At 43.0% G+C, this 17,681-nt stretch overlaps 1 protein-coding gene across 3 annotated transcripts in view; it reads right to left on the reverse strand.

The window, feature by feature from the left end:
• The window catches only part of SCAMP5 (secretory carrier membrane protein 5), a 54,445-nt gene that overhangs the window by 24,029 nt on the left and 12,735 nt on the right, over positions 1–17,681 (reverse strand). For 2 of the 3 annotated variants that reach the window (XM_068275622.1, XM_068275623.1), the window contains exon 2: positions 4,080–4,124. In XM_068275622.1, the coding sequence (XP_068131723.1) occupies positions 4,080–4,086 (7 nt within the window). In that variant the 5' untranslated portion in view covers positions 4,087–4,124. Of the gene's footprint in view, positions 1–4,079; positions 4,125–13,910; positions 13,997–17,681 lie in introns of those variants that run through there. The other variant, XM_068275621.1, reaches the window with a different exon arrangement.

The following is a 17,681-nucleotide window of genomic DNA, read 5'->3' on the forward strand; positions in this document are numbered from 1 at the left end:
AGAGCCCTTACTGTGCAAACTCCTGAGTGTAGGTAATGGTTGCAAGACTTTAGTTAAAGGGGTTCTGTGGAGTTTAAAAAACAAAACAAAAAGCAGACTCTTACCTGGGGCTTCTTTTGGCCCCCTGTAGCTGTCATGTCCCGCGCCATCCTCCTACGATCCTTTGTTCCCAGCCTCCGCCACCGGTCAATTATTTTTCTAACATGATGAATAGTGCGCGCTCTTGCTCGCGTCCCTGGGAGCTTACTGAGCAGGCGCTGTATGAGGTTTTCTCGGGAGCGGCCACGCAGCCGCAGTCTCGCTGTAGGGATAATTAGACCGGGAACGGCGGATCGTAGAGGACGGCGCGGGACATGACAGCTACAGGGAGCCGATAGAAGCCCCAGGTAAGTGTCCGCTTTTGTTTTAATCCACAAAACTCCTTTAACAGAGACTGTGCTGTCCCCGGCACTCAAAATGACCGATTCCAACAGACTGCAAAGTATATACATAGGGTGGGATCATTAGGATTCTATTTAACTAACTCAATTTTCCCAATATTTAAGTACTATATGTATACTGGGAGCAAAAGGTGAAGGCCCAGCATCGGTAGTGGTCCAGGTTAGAAAAAAAAAAAATCAGCAAGAGTTGAAGTTTCAGTAAGGACAGTTAGATACGCAAAGAGCCATGTAATATTTACTAGATTGTGCTGCTGTATACTGTATGTGCACTGCCATATCATGACGTGTTAGGAGGAAAATGCAGGACATCATTTCATTTGTAAAATGTTGGAAAATAGTGCTAGCCACTCCTGCACTGCAAACACCTCTTAGTATTGTTTGTATTGGTGTGACACATTTTCCAATCACAAGTTTCATAGCTTCCCCGATTACCTTTAGTATCAGTTTTGAAGGATAGACAATGCATTCTTACCACATAAAGATGTACCCCCGTAAATAAAGAAAATATTTTGAGGAGACAAAAACTACTCTTATGTGTATAATAATAATAATAATAATAATAATAGGAATGCTGTATTATGGACACATTTACTACTGTATCAATCTAATATTAAATAACGAAGCAGAGTAATTTTTAATGTCATTAAAGTCAATGGGAATCGATTAAAAATAAATAATACAAATAATCAGCCAGATATTAATCAAGGGAGAGGGAAAGTTCTGCGTCCTTTAGAGCCTTCCCTTTCCTCTCCCGGTCCCTGTTGGAGTGCAAGTTCCCCTGTAGCGGTATTCAACCAATTTGGTCAAATACTGCTCTCTCTGCCGCTGAAGGAGACTTCAGAAGTCTTCGGGAGCTGAGTCCTCCTGAAAACAGGCCACTCCATACTGCACATGCGGGCACCCTCTCTCACATGCGCAGTACGGAGCCTCCTGTCTTCGGGAGGACTCCGCTCCCGTAGTCCTCTGCGGCAGGGGTATTCAAACAGGGGACCCAGCTCTTAAAGCGGTATTGTCACCATAAAAATCAAATTTCAACAGCAACTGGTCTGAGTGTATTAAGCGATAAAGATGCTAATTCTGCATTTAAAACGTGCAAAACTTTTTCTGCTGTTATGGTTTGTAGTTATCACATACTTTAGGAGCACTGGCCCTAGTGCCAAACAGTGCCAAAGAGTTGAATGCTGGGAGTTTTTTTATCTATAATATATTTCTCCTCTTCCATTTATTTCCCTTCCTAGCTGCTTGTCAGAAACACCCTCTGATTACTTGTGTTTACAAGCAAGGCTGAGGTGACTCAGTGATTGGATGTGTAAATAAAAAAAAAAAAAAAAAAAAAAAAACAGTGCAGTTAGTATACACCTCAGTGGGAGTGTCTGAAGACTCTGGGAGGAGGGCAGCTAATTAATACACAATGAGCAAGAGAAGGGAGGATATGATGTCAGCATTAGCTTGGCAAGATGGCCACTGCCTAGAATAGGATTTTCTGCTTTTCTTTTATAAAATTCACAGGAATCATTACGTGGATAGCACAATACATCTGTTATGTAAGTAGAAGTAGTATTTATCTACTTATATATGTGTTTTTTATTTATAGGTCAGCATGGGTGTCGCTTGTTCTTTAACGGAGGGGACCAGGAGAGGAGCGAGAAGGTTCTATAGGACCCAGAGCCTTCCCTTTGGCAATTATCTGCTTCATTTTTTTTAATTTTTTTTTTTAATTCTAATTGAATTTAATATAGACATATATAAAGGTTTGGGGTTTTTTTTAACCGAGAGGCACAGTTTTACCAGTAGTCTGTTCTCACCCTTTACAGTGGGATGCGAAAGTTTGAGCAACCCTGTTAATCATCATGATTTATTTGTATAAATCGTTGGTTGTTACGATAAAAAAATGTTAGTTAAATATATCATATAGGAGACACACGCAGTGATATTTGAGATGTGAAATGAAGTTTATTGGATTTACAGAAGGTGTGCAATAATTGTTTAAACAAAATTAGGCAGGTGCAGCTTTATAAATAAGCCCCTGACAGATGTCTTCACCATTTTACTGGCCTTTTCCACTTTATTGAAAAGTTGTAATTACACACAACGTAAAGCTATGAACACACACTGGATTGAACGCGGCTGTGGTGGAGGATGAAGGCAGCCACCCGACGTCTGCTAAAAATCTGGCAAGTTGGATCTTTAGCGATCCTCGGGTCCAGAGTAAGATATGACAGTGATGGTCTCCCAAACTCACCCCACCCACAGGAAACTGCAGCATCATGCGCTGCTCATTGTCCCTCCACCTCCCCTCTTCAGCAACAGATGCATTGCTAGCCTTGAGGTTAGTGACGCATCTGTACAACATCGGCAATGCACAGTCACCTAAGGGATCAAGTCCCGATCCCTGCTGGGTGAAAGCAATAACTCGGTGTGTACAAGGCTTAAAGTGGACCAAAACTCTTGTACAGGACAGAAGGAAAACAGAGAAATGCACCCTGTATGTATTTAGAGAGTTTAGCCTGTCTAATTCCCCCTCGTTTGTGTGCAATTACAAGTTGTAATTTGACCTCTCCAGTGTCAGCTGACTGCCATGGCAGATAAGCTCATTTAAAAGCACAGGATGTTAACAATATGTCTGCTTCCACGAAAGTTGAAACACTGCAGATGTATTGTAGGATTTGTATCAGCGGTAACAAAGAAATGTTTTTTCTTGAAAGGTTATTATGCTGTTGTGCATCTTTTAGAGCAGAGAGGAAGTTCTGAGTTCAGGTCCGCTTTAAAAAAGTATCGTCAGCCAAATCATGCTTCCCCATGATATACTTACCCGAGTCTTCCTCCAGCCCCTTCCAGTAGACATGTCCCTCGCAGCATCTTCGCTCGCAGCTGCCAGCCCGGGTCCCCGCCGGCGCAGAGACTACCTCCTCTACTACCCCTGCGTGAGCACCGCTGTCGATCAGTACACCTTATCCGCAGTGTACTGCACAGGTGCAGTAGTTCTGTGCCTGCGCAGTACACTGTGGACAACGTGGACTTGACAGCGGCCCAGGCGCAGTAAAGGACGACCTTGAGGTCGGCCTCTGCACCGGTGTGAGACATGTTGGCTGCAAGGGACGGGAGGAAGCCCTGGGTAAGTATATCATGGGGCAGCAGGATTTGGCTGACAACTCCTTTAACCACTTAAGGACCACAGAGCTTTCTGTTGGTGGGCTCTGATTGCTGCTGCTAATGTTTGTTTATTTTTAAATAAAATGTTGCTATTTTTATATTTATTTTTTTTACTAATCCCCTCCCTCCCCCGCCAGCCAACCACAGCAATCAGCTCTCATAAGCATCAGCCGATCGCTCCCTGAGCCCCTCCAGGGGACAGCCGAGTGAAATGGCTGTCCCCAGTATGGCGCTGCCATAGATTGCAGCGCTGTACAATGTAATTAGAGTCTAGTGATAGCCGCTGTTAGACTGATGACGGAGCGGAGTGCACGCAATCCCCCGCAAAATCCCACCCCAGGACTTGACGCCTTTCGACGTTAGGCGGTCCTGGGGCTGCCACCCTCCCAACGCCGATCGGCATTAGGCAGCCGGGAAGGAGTTAAGTCATTATACAGATAAAAGACTAATGAGGAAAAATCTGCATGCATGGTTTTTTGTACTCACCAGCCATAGTGAGAGCTGCTTTCTAGAAGTTTTCTTTTTCCAACCCTACAGAAGAAAAAAAAAATTACACGTTTTAAAGTGAATTTCACTAGAATCCCCAGAGCAGAATATAAAACGTTTGCTCACAAGCTTCAAGACCTGATTTTTACTAGACACAGGAGGAAGTCATGGGGAAAAGCTCAGTATCTGATAGGCTATCTGTAGATCCATAATCACAGCAGACTGAAGCAGTGCCTAGAAGCAAAAACTGGCAAGTAGCAAGCTCAGTAACCGTTGGTGAGTGAGGCGTGTACGAGTGAGTAGCCGTTCAGGCCAGCCTTCTTGTTGCTATGGAGGGAGGACACAGTGCACAATGGATTGGCTTCCAAGTGGGAAGGGCGAGTAGAGAGAACAATGCGCTTGGGGGTCAGTCGTGCTTTGAATGTTGAAGCAAAAGCACCTCCCAGCCGAGGTGGTCTTATCTGGGCACCTTGGCCAAGTATTATCTAGTTTTTGTACATTGCTTAAAGGACAACTGTAGGGAGGCTGCCATGGTTTTTTTCCTTTTGTGCAAAATCAGTTGCCTGGCTGTCCTGCTGATCCTCTGTCTCTAATACTATTAGCCATAGACCCTGAACAAGCATGCAGCAGATCAGGTGTTTCCGACATTAATGTCAGAACTGACAAGATTAGCTGCATGCTTGTTTCTGGTGTTATTCAGACTCCACTGCTGCCAAATAGATCAGCGGGGCTGCCAAGCAACTGGTATTGCTCAAAGAGAACCTGAGGTGGTTTCTAAGAATGATATCCGCACACAGAGGTTGGATCTGCTTATATTGCCCAGCCTCTGTTGCTATTTCAATCCCCTCTAAGTTCCCCCTGCACTCTGCTATGCCCCCATAAATCAGAGCCACGCTATCGACATGCAGCGGGCTGTGTTTACCTATTCAGTGTCAGTCTTGCCGCTCCCCCCGCCTTCCGACACGCAGCGAGCTGTGTTTACCTATTCAGTGTCAGTCTTGCCGCAGCCCCCCGCATAGCCCTGGTCCCCGCCAATTAGCGGGTAGGGACGGGACAAGGGCGGGGACCGGAGCGGCAAGACCGACACTGAATAGGTAAACACAGCCCGCTGCGACACGCTGTGTGTCGACAGCACGGCTGTGATTTCACGGGCATAGCAGAGTGCAGGGGGGGGGCTTAGGGGGGATTGAGATAGCAACAGAGGCTGGGCAGTATAAGCACACCCAGCCGTGTGCAGATATTGTCAGAACCCCACCTCGGGTTCTCTTTAAGGGGGAATAAATATAGCAGCCTCTGTATACCTCTCACTACAGTTGTCGTTTAAAGGTGCCCATACATCTGGCAATGATGGGCAGATTTGACCAAGAGACAGATTTCATCAGATTAGATCAGAGAGAGAGATCTGAGGTTTCCCATACAGTGGCAATCAACACAGCCCCCCAGACATGCCTGCTCCCTCAGTTTCTCCTTAGGTTTTCGGCTCTAGTATCCTTTAATAAGTGACCACTGCCTCAACGAGCAGGGCTCTACTTATTGTGCACTTGAAGGCAGGTAACGTGGGCTACACATCACAAAGGACAATATCAACATGTTGGTTTTTAAAATAGATTCATGTTTTCTCCCCACCCTATAGCTGTCAAGAGATTTTACTGAAGCCAAGTCTAATGAGGGGAGAGAATTCCTGTATGGCTGAACAAAATCACACAGAAACCACAGCAGGAAACGTGATATAGTGTGTGCCATCCCGGCATCTCTCAAGGGAAGTGCCGGTGACTTCCTGGAAGTAAGGGTCACTGGGAGGTTAAAAAACAAACCTTGACAGCAGCAGAGAACTTATAGCCAGCATTACTTCCTGATGTGTACTCTGCATCCAAGTACATCTCATCTACTTGTTTGTAAATGTGCATATTTGCCTTTCTGTAACAGAACCAATAATGTGGAACAGATGTTATCCTTAAATTACAAGATGATCAGCATAGAAGACTAACAGGAACGCGCAGAGCGCCAGAATCACTTTAACTGTTCCCTGATTAGTAATATTTATCATCTACTACAAATTCCATGCTCAGAAACCATGAATTATAGACCACCTAGAACAGTTTGCAATGGAAGAATAGGCCAAATTCCCTCGAGAAGTTTGTTGTCAGTTGTGGCTCATAAAGGGTACATTATTGACTATTAATGGTCAGGGGCTAATCATTTTGGATGTCTCATTTTTGCCCTTTCTAGTTTCAACTTGGTGTATCAATAAAATATCCTAATTAAACTCATGTTACCATGTTGTTGCATTATTGCATTTTGTTGTAATTTTGTTTGTTGTAGGCCTCTTTCACAGTAGGGCGTTGTGTTTTGATGTGACTTTAAAGTCACAACGCAAAGCACAACGCAATGCCCCCAATAAGTCGCACAGCAATACTAAGTCTGTGCGACATTCACAGTGTACACATTGCGTTTGTGTGTAACGTGTAGTGTTATTAGAATGTGCTGCATGCTGTGAGTTATACACGTTATTAGCTGCGTTGAACTGTTTGCACATGCTCAGTAATGACTTGGAAGCATACTTTTCATTGCCTGTATGTTCTACTGTATGCGACGATAACGGGACATTAAGTTGCGTCTTTTTTGGGGCATTGCGTTGTAATTTGCATTGCGACTTTAACGTCACATCAAAACGCAACGTCCTACTGTGAAAGAGGCCTTAACGGTGTTGGTGCATTCAAGGAAGGTCACCTAACAGAGAGAGCTTTCAGGAATATATGGACTTCCAGCCTCACAAAAACAGAAAGTTCCAGGCTGGTAAAGTCTCTGTTACATCAGTTTGAGTAGAGAGCCCAGATATTACTGATAGGTATTTGTGACTGGTAGAACATTTGCTGTCACGCAGAACACTCACATAAATACTACACAGAACAAAATGACATTCAGCAGTAAAATATACAAGAAATTGAAGCCTACTTGAATAGTTATTGTGCCATGCATGAAAAATGCATAAAGGGTCACATGGTATGCATATTTGGGGATATTTTTACTGTTTTGTTAAGGAAAATATCCACCAAACCCGAGACTGCTAAGGAAGGGGTCATTTATCCACTCAGGAATTGTGAGGAACATTACGCATGCGTAGCACTTGGTGTTCTTTTTCTGTATCACATTCCAGTATGTTGTCGGCTCATTGAACTGTATGTTGATATTGGATTTTGAAATAAAGGTATCGTTTTGTGTACATCTTTTTTTTTCATATGTAATCAATTTCCTTATACAGTATAAAATGTAATGATACAAACGGAGAAGAGGGTAATGTGCTATTTTCGCTTGTCCCAATTTGATTTTAAAAGTGGGTGTGGTTATAAGAGGTGACTAAACTGCATTTTCATTGTAATAGCATCCACGTTTATCTCCTGTTCCACGTGTCTCCCTTTGAGTTTTCCCATCATTGTGTAACCCCCTCCTGTCCAATAGTCCTGCCCCCATTTAGAGTGCCCCCCCCCCCCCCCCCTTTAACATGTCTCCCAATTAAAAGCACTTCGTACTCAAGTTCCTTTTGCTTTCTAAATAGTGCCCACTTCTATTAGTGGTTCCCCTCATTCCACTTTGCAGATGTTGACAAGCAGGACTGTGTTGCAAGTGTAAGGCCCGTTTAAGGGGCAGCTGCAGGCAGTGCATTCACCACCTGTCAGCTGCTCCTGTGCACCCACATGTATTGCAGGCTGTGCTCAAACACAACATGATGCAGTTTGTTGCTGCCAGGTAACCATACCGCATGTTAAAAGCGGAGATGGGTGGAGTGGGGGTAACAAATTGTTGTTATTGATTTATAAAGCACCAACATATTCTGTGGCTCTGTACAAATCCTTCCATTCGACTGTATCGACTGTGTAGACTAAAGGCGTTTAGCCAGCAGAAAGGAGGCTGAACTGCTCGATAAATGTGCAGTACTGCCATCCATGTGAAAAAGTCCTTATACTCACCTCTTACTATAAAATGATTATCAGTGTTCCTAAATCCTCCACGCCAGTCTCTCTACCGACCTATAAATACCAACACTATAATTACAGCAATGAACTGTACCTGATGATTATGGTATTTATTACTAAAACTTCTACAAACAACTCTGATCTCTCTTACACCTTCTTGTTGTGTATCCAGTATCTGTGTTCCCCTCTCTTCTACTCTGCAGTCCACCCATACCACTCAACTGGTGCCAGGTGAGCAAGTCCAGTGTTCTCCCCAGGCTCTTTTAGCTGGGTGCTGCACCCGGCTAGTTTTGGTGAACGGCTGTCATCGGCTCACCTTCTTCTCTGCTGTAAACAGAGTTGTGCACCGGCCCTGCATTATCTGATCTCGCCCCACCCGGATACTTTTTCATGCCACCCGGCTGGAATAAAATTTCTGGGGACAACATTGAAGTCTTTATTCGCCATGTGAGATAACATCAACACGGGCATGTAGGAAATAGAGGGGACCGTGAATCAACGCACTCACAAGTAGGAATCCCAGGGGACAGTGATTTAGGGACAGCAAGGCTGCTCAGACACAGCCTGTTCCAGGAAGTCTGATTCTAGACCTTACCAACCCACTTTAGCAGATTGTATCTAACCCCAGATAAAAACTCTGAATTATGACCGGATATCGATAAATCCTGCTGGCTCGTATTTACATGCTAGGCATGAATGGCAAAAGATCTCCTTATGCTCAAAAGGATATTATGATTCATATAAAAAAAAAAAAAAAAAAAACTAACAGGCGGCTTCAAGTACCATGCATTCTCAGAACCAGTTCTTCTCAATACATACAGGTACAGACTGCAAGCTCATGGCGAACAAGAACTCATTCAGTGTGTAAGGGGCTACAATGGTCCTAAAAGCCCCCTTACTAAAATGCTATGGAAAGCAAAAGTTTGCTTTCTTGAAAACAGAAAGTATTTGCAATAATTCAGGTTGAAGTGAGCTCTGAGATGTCTACCAGTGCATCACTGCTGAAATATGTAAATTAACAATTGTCATCCTTAAAGGGAACCTTAACTGAGAGGGATATGGATGTTTCCTTTTAGGCCTCTTTCACAGTGGGACGGTGCGTTTAATGCGACGTTAAGGTCGCATAACGTGCCCCTAATGCAACGCATTGGAAAACTATAACTTGGACGTTATAGTACATTCTTTAGCCCTGCGCTTGGTGCACACTTTTCGTTGCACAGTGATGGAACAAAAACGGCGCATGCGTTACATTTAGAAAAAAACAAAAACATTTCTGAGCATGTGCAACACACACAACTCAGCAGATTTATTGCTAAACACACAGCATGAAGCACCTTCTAAATATTGCTACACGTTACATACAATGTGAGCACTGTGAATGTTGCACAGACTTAATATTGCTGTGCGTTAGTCCACGTTAAAACATTTTCTAACATGCGACTTTAACGTCACACTGTGAAAGAGGCCTCAAACAATACCAGTTGCTTGGCAGTCTTGCTGATCTCTTTGGCTGCAGTAGTGGCTAAATCAGACACCTGAAACAAGCATGCAGCTAATCCAGTCTGACTTCAGTCAGAGCACCTAATCTGCATGCTTGTTCAGGGGCTGTGGCTAAAAGTATTAGAGACACAGGATCAGTAGGAGAATCAGGCAACTGGTATTATTTTAAAATGAAAAATCCATAACCTTCTCAGTTTAGGTTCCCTTTATGCCCCATCTACACAATAAGATTCTTTGTGCGATTCGATTACGATTCTATTTACGGTCTGATTAAATCTGACATGTCCGATCGGGATTCGATTCAATTCGGATTTAATTGGATCGTAAATAGAATCGCACAAAGAATCGTATCGTGTAGATTGAGCTTTAGAAGCTAAACACACCTCGAGATCCACTGGAATGCAATGATGTTTTAGCTGTTAATTGTACAGAGCCACAATAATCCAACATGCATACAAACTGTTTCAGACTGGTTGGTCTTCATCAGTGCATGGCATAGATTAATGTGGCTCTATGAAGTAGGACTTGAAACACCCAGAGGTACAAACTAACCAGCAAGCTCATGGTGAACCAGAACGCATTGGGGGCTGCAATGGTCCTAAAAGCCTCCTTACTAAAATGCTATGGAAAACAAAGGTTTGCTTTCTTAAAACAGAAAGTATTGGCAATAATTCAGGATGGAGTCAACACTGAGATGACCTATACTGTAAAAATCAATAGTAACTGGTGTAAATCCCTAGTTCAGATAATACATTTGTATTAGTCAGCAACACACAAAGTTTTGTTGCGCTGCAGGTCTGTACTTTTTGCAGTAAATATATTTAATATATCTGTGACCCTTAGCATAGTTCCATGTATCCTTTAAGTTAAGGCTATGTGGGTCTAGGTTCTTAAGGTAGCCATACATCTAGCAATGTGATTCAATTGACTAAGCGATCAACTTTATTGAGCAATCAACTTCAGCGTGGTTCATCGAAAATCATTCGACTAGTGGCCCACACACTAGAAGCCATTCGCCTTCACTAATTGATTTTACGATGTTGTGCCTCCATGCTCTGAATGCAAAAATTGATTCAGTGTAGATTTGATGATCTGTGAACAGTAGCTGATACCTGTTTGATTGACCGATATCTTTCATCCTGCTCAATCAACTAGGTTGGTCGATTTGACATGATATCAGCCACTTTTCATCAATAAGGCGTAGTGGAATGCACTCCATTCGATATTAATTCAATAAAATGACTCATTTAAATGGTCGATCATACAGCCAAATCTCTAGATGTATGGCCACCCAAACTTTTTGGAATTGGGTTAGACTAAAAGATGTTAACATTTAAAAAACGGTCATGCTCTAAAAACAGAATATCCTATCCATCGATGGGGTTGATTCATTAACTTCACTGTTATAGCAGCACGACCGCGATACTTCACATCTCCCACTAGATGAAGGAGCACGTGTACCTTGTAAGGAGCACTCATAACTAATGTAGCGTGCGCATGCTGTATTTAACTCGTGCTGTTAGAGCAGCGCAAGCTAATGAATCAACCCCTATCTGTGTATTTATACTTTTACAAGGTGACATTAGTTGTGTCACTGACTGTCCCACAGAGGAGGTCACAATCTAATCCCTACAATAGTCAGTCATTGTGGAGCTATGCATATTACCCTGTCTCTGCAGGCCGGAGCAGTCCTTTTCAGCGCAGGAAGATTTGGGAGCAGCAGGCGCCACCATAGACTATAAAGGGAATTACTTCTATAGCGCGCTCAGTGAGTAACGTCGGCTTCATCAGAAGACGGAGCCGAAGTTGCTTAAAAAACACAATTCGGCCTCCAGCAATCGCTGGAAGCCAAATTATATAATTCTCCCACTATCCATGGCGGCCTGGAGGGGGATTAGTAATTACCACGGCCCGGACTTGTGCAGAAGCAGGATCATCCATATACAGGCTGTATCCTGCGCCTAAGTCTCCTGCGCCGATTTTATATGTATGCCTGCAGGCTGCCGCAGGTAATGTGCAAAGGGAAAATGGTGCAGTGCGATTGTCCTGCCCCGAGCTTTCCTGCCGCAGGACAATTACTCCACACCATGGGCTCGATTCCCAAAAGTTTGCGTGCGCAAAATTTAGCGCTGCGCAGTGGGTGCGAAACATCGCTCACATGCTAAATAACCTGTTAAGCGTACTTAGCACACGAACGGTGGGTCGTTTCGTGAGCACCGCTTAAAGTTTGCGCACGATCAGTAACAGGTTTTAGACGTGCAAACTACTTAGCACCCTAGTTTGCGTGTCCTAAGTGCCTTTTCACTGGTGTGCTAACACTTAGCACCCTTTAGTGAATCAAGGCCCATGTGTGAGATTAGTCTAAAAGGGAACCTGAAATGCAGAAAAGTGACCCTAGGGGGTACTTATCTCAGGAAGGGGAAGCCTCTGCATCCTAAAGAAGCTTCCCATGTTTTCCTCTGCAGGCCCGTTCCGGCATTGACACCCCTGAGAAAGAGCTTGGCTATTTCTGCCAGAGCCCAAGCGGGACAGTGCTAGTGAGCTGGAATGAGCTGATGAAGAAGGATGGCTGAAGCCGCTTTAGGATCCTACCAAGGTAAGTATCTAATTGTTGCATTTGCAAACCTCACAGGTTTCCTGGTTAAGCCTTGAGTTAATGCCTCACTTATCCACCAGTAGATTGTCAGGTAGACCAGACTGGAATGCATCAAAACAAAACACAGCTGGCCTTGCTTGAATTACTTTTGTTAATTTGTCATTGCCCTGGGTTATTAACCCACATTCCATTCACCATAAATTCCAGATACCTCTACTGAGCATATAGAATCAGTGCTGTAAAGTGTCTTTTAAAAACAGGTTTTCTCAACTCAGTCCTCATATAACCCCAACAGTGCATGTTTGTTTTGCAAGAGAAAAAAAAAATTCAAAGGTGAAGTAATTAGTGTCTCAGCAGGATTCCTCTGTGTATGCACTGTTGGGGGTAATTGAGGACTGAGTCCAGAAACCCAGTACTGATTGTATATGCTCAGTAGAGCAAACGCATTGCCCGTTAAAACAGAACGCAATGGACCCTGTGTGAAAGGCCTGGAACCCACTAGAGGTGCACTACTAGGCAATTTATAAGCGCTTGCGATTTGAAAACCTCTTCCTAATGTAATGCTACAGGTGTGATCCCACTAGAGGGATGTGATTTTATAAAAAAAAATCACCCATAGCATGGCTTTAGCAGGAGCTTTTTGCATTACTGCCAACAACTAGGCCAACATACCCAATTCTTAATAAAACAGCTGTAAAACTACATGCATTTTGGCACTAATGTGGTTGAGGTGAGCCAGCGAGAAAGTCCATTAGGAAATTCAGCTAATGTGATTGGGTGGGAAGCACTCTCTGCTAGGTTTCAGATAGGTTGTAGTAATAATATGCTCATACAATTTAGCCACTTAGAATGCTTCAAGTTGTAGACGTTGCTGTGAACGGAGAACTGATCCCTATGGACTTTCACAATGGCTCACTTCAACCATCTTAGCACCTGCATTTTTACATTTTACCATGCGCTGCACTGCATTTACATGCACATATTTTGGATTTCTATGTGGTTTACCGTGTATTACAGAGAAATACCACAGCATAAACAAAAAGGGCGCTAGTCTAATTTAGGGGACCCAGCAGGAAACCTTATAGGGAAAATCTGCTAATGTGGTTGGGTGGACAGCACCTTCTCCAACTGCTAGGTTTCAGATAGGCTGTAGTAAACTACGCCCACACTATTAGGCCAATCACAATGCTTTGTGCTGTAGAGGGTGCTGTGACTGGAGAACTGTTCTCTATCAGGTTTACTGCTGGGTCTCCTAAACTAGATACAAAATGCACAGTAAACCACCTTTCATTACATGAGGTGAGAGTTTGCCTGAGTTGTGCATTAAAGTTACATTATGCTATTGGTGTATGATAATGTCCCTGCAAATCACACACACCATGTGCAGAGCTCAGTGTGTAAAATCAGACATGAAACCTAGTACAGTATAAACCATAATAAGCACAGACAGGCTCAGCAAGCAGGATGAGATAATGCTACACAGCTATCAAAGGAGAATCAGGATTTGCATATCAAAATACTCAGCCACATTCAGAATGAACAGGTTATCTTTGATATATTATCGGTAATACTAGCCATTAAAATTCCTGCTACAAAAGGGTTACTGTTACCCAATGATGTGAAAGGCTCAATTCACCTCTACAATGTCATCTCATTTGTTTCCCTGACAGCCCTTCAAACATGCATAAATGCACTCACCCAGGAGACAATGCAGGACAGCACACAGTATATCTGTGATAATAAACAATAATTTGCTCATACCTCTTTTATGGAAAAGATTCCCTTCTCTGCAACAGCCAAAAGGACTACAGCAAACCTGATGATGTTACGACCACCCCTCCTGTAATCTAGCATGTAACAGGAAGGGGTTGCCAGCTCTTGCCTTGTGCACCATGGGAAATGTAGTTTCAACTGCAAGCAGCATACACAGGGTCACTAAGATCAGTCATGTGATTAGCTCTGTATCAGCCAAACAAACGCCTTGTGCGGAGGAGGATGCTGATGCATATCTGTCCCTTTTTCAGAGGGAAAGTCCCTCTGATTTTACCATGATGTTAATGCAAGTCAAAGGGGGCGTTTTTTAAAAAGCTCTCAGGAAGCGCTGATGGCTAAAAAGCACGTATAGGGTGTCTGAGCTCTAAATGTTATTTCTATCATTTAAAATGATAGAAAAATAAGGATAGGCCATGGATCACAAAACATAGCAATTATCCCATACAAAAAAGGAGATTATGCAATGAATCCAGTTTTTAAATCTCTATTACAGCAAGTCTGCTTTCTTGTCTTATTGCAGCTGGTTTCCTGTCCTACTCATTGCCATATTACTAGCTTGTTTGAAGAGTCTATAGGAATAGTCTTCCACTGAAACCTCAGGACTCGTTTCCACTATTGCGGTGCGCAATCGCCTGGATTCCACCGCTTATGAAATCGCATGCGGATGCGATTCCCTATGCATTTTTGCCGCGAATTCGCATTGGTGAGGGTATATGCGATTTTAACCATGTCACTGCCTGTGTGAATTTACATCGTACCTATGCGAATTTGTGGCAAAAAACGCATGGGGAAAACGCATGCGATTTCCCTATTAAATACATTGCATGCGATTCGCATGCATTCCACTCTCAGGCGAATTCGTTGGCTCTTTTGTGCGTTTTTTCACTGCTCAAAAAAAACGCACATCACCAACGCAACAGTGGAAACAGGCCCATCCACTTGCATACCACGTGCGAATCCGCATGCGTTGGACGCATGCGGATTCGCGATAGTGGAAACGAGCCCTCATACATATGGCAGATGAAATGCATCCGATAACTACCGCCTCTGCCAGGAGTCTAGTGTGTGTACAATCAGCCAGGCAGATCGATTCTCTACCGCGCCAAGCAAAAAAACAGAACGCATCGCAACATGTGAACTTAGAAACATCCAGACAAGCTATTCCCATCCCAGTAGAGGGAAAGAAGGTAAAGTAGCATGGTATAATGAGGCCTTAACTACAAAGTATGTGTGACTGTAATAGGGTTACTAAAGCCAAATGCAGTGGACCAGCCCATTGCAAATACTATACAAAACATCCAGTCTGGTGCATAGAACTTGCTAATATTTCATATTCTGCAGCTGACTGGATGTTTGAATGGAACAGATAAAGAACAGAAATATACCGTAGTTTAGTTGTAAAGTCTCTGCAGAGATCAAAATTAAATCTCCCGGGGCAATAGTTGGGGCTGAGTTCTGTATAGACTTGCTTTCAGTCCTTAAGGGGCCCATACACTCCAGAGCAGTGCTTTTCAGCGCTGCTAGATTTGGGCGCAGCCGGTGCCTCCATAGACTTCAATAGGAATCATTCCTATTGAAGCGCTCAGTGAGTAACGTCGACTCCGTCCGAAGACGGAGCCGAGGTTGCTTAAAAAGATAATAATTCGGCCTCCAGCAATCGCTGGAAGCCGAATTATTTCATTCCCCCACTATCCATGTCGGCCTGAAGGGGGAATAGTAATTAAATCGGCCCGGACTTGTGCAGAAGCAGGATCAGCTATATACCGCTGTATCCTGCGCCCAAGTCTACCGGCGCCGATTTCAAATGTACTCCATACACTCAGCCGATTTTCTGGCCGATCAATATCGATCGCAAATTGGTTGACCGATCGACCGATTGGTGGCCGATTTCGATTGATTTCCATTGAACTAGCAGGGTGGAAAATCTAGGTCGATCTGTTGAGATTGCTTATCATTTTCCATTGGCCCTAATGGAAATCTGATGACAAAAAAATGCCATCAGATCGATTTTCTATAGATTTCAAACTGAAATCTATTGGAATTCTATCCTAGTAAAAAATGTTCCTAAAACACATCAGATAGATAAGAAATCTATCTGATGATCTATCCGCTGCTAATCTGACGAGTGTATGGCCACCTTTAGCGGAGCCGTTTGATTTGCTACGGTAAAAACGCAACGCAAATTTGTGGATAGAAAATGCATTTCCCATAGAAATATTCAAAATCTGTTTTTTTTATAGAGTGGACTATAAAAAAATTGGTAGCACAGTCTTACAGTACAAAAACTTGACACAACTTTATTGATACAAATCCAAAAAAAAAAAAAAAAAAAACTTTTAAAATCTTATAATCCGTGAAAAATGGTCTCCATAAACTGACTTGACATGATAGATAATTTATTCAGGCAATTATATATTCAGGCAACGACACATGTTCGTTTCGGGCTTGTAGTATGCCCTTCATCAGGCCAAAATGTATATGCATAACTTTCACAGCCAAGTCAGCAACCAAAGCCAGAATACTGAAAAAATTGGCGTCTGAACCAACCAGACACACTTTATACAATCCTTATGGCAGGCCGCCAGAGCATTGCCATGCTGCCATCCAAGAGTGTCTGGTTGGTTCACACGCCAATTTGTTCTGTGTTCTGGCTTTGGTTGCTGACTTGGCTGTGAGAGTTATTCATATACATATCGGCCTGATGAAGGGCATACTACAAGCCTGAAACAAACATGCGTTGTTGCCTGAATAAATTATCTATCATGTCAAGCCAGATTACAGCACTTGTCTCATGACATCTTTCTATTAATTTTATGGAGACCATTTTTCATGGATTATAAGATTTTAACAATTTTTGGGATTTGTATCAATAAAGTTGTGTCAAGTTTTTGTACTGCAAGACTGTGTTACCAATTTTTTTATAGTCCTCTCTAACAAAGTGTTACTAGGGTGAAGTGGATCACCCATTAAAGGACTGTATGGTTTTTTTCACCTTTTCCCTTGAAAGGGTTGATCCCGACTAAATAATAACTGGCCCTCATACTACACCGAGGTGATAAATTGGTCACGGATTGTCCAATCAAATTTGGATTTGTGCATGCATCTTCAAGGTGGAATTACATTTTACAATTACACATTACAATTTTTTTTTTACTTTTTCTTCACTTTTCCCATCCGAATGAAAAATTAGACTGAGGCCTCATTCACAGTGGGACGTTGCAGAGCTGCGTTATAAACTCTTATAACGCATCTTACTGCACTGCAATAACCCTATGGGACGTTCGCAGTGCGACGTTAGCGTCACATTGTAACATGTAGCGTTATGGTAACACACTGCTTGCAGTGCATTACCTTTAAACCCACGTTACCAGGTACAGAAAAGCATATTTTTCATTGCCTGTATGCTTTACTTTACCTACTGTATGCGGCGTTCATGTGCGTTACCACCTTTTTTTTTGCATTGCAATACTGCATTGTGACTTTAATGTTGCATTACAACGCAACGTCCCACTGTGAATGAGGCCTCAAGGAACCAATGTACCAAGCGTATATTCAATTTTGAAATGATCATGTCAAAAACAATTAAGGGCTAGCTCACAGTGCATCAGTTGATTTGCAGGATAATTCTGCATGTCAACTTACTGTCCATACAATTCTATGGGCCTGTTCACAGTACTGCGTTTTAACTGACAGCATTATTCTAACTTGCTGCATACAGGCTTTGTATTAAAGTCTATGGCCAGTCTTCATTGCAGTTCA

Source organism: Hyperolius riggenbachi, chromosome 3, assembly GCF_040937935.1.
Source record: "Hyperolius riggenbachi isolate aHypRig1 chromosome 3, aHypRig1.pri, whole genome shotgun sequence".
NCBI lineage: Eukaryota > Metazoa > Chordata > Amphibia > Anura > Hyperoliidae > Hyperolius > Hyperolius riggenbachi.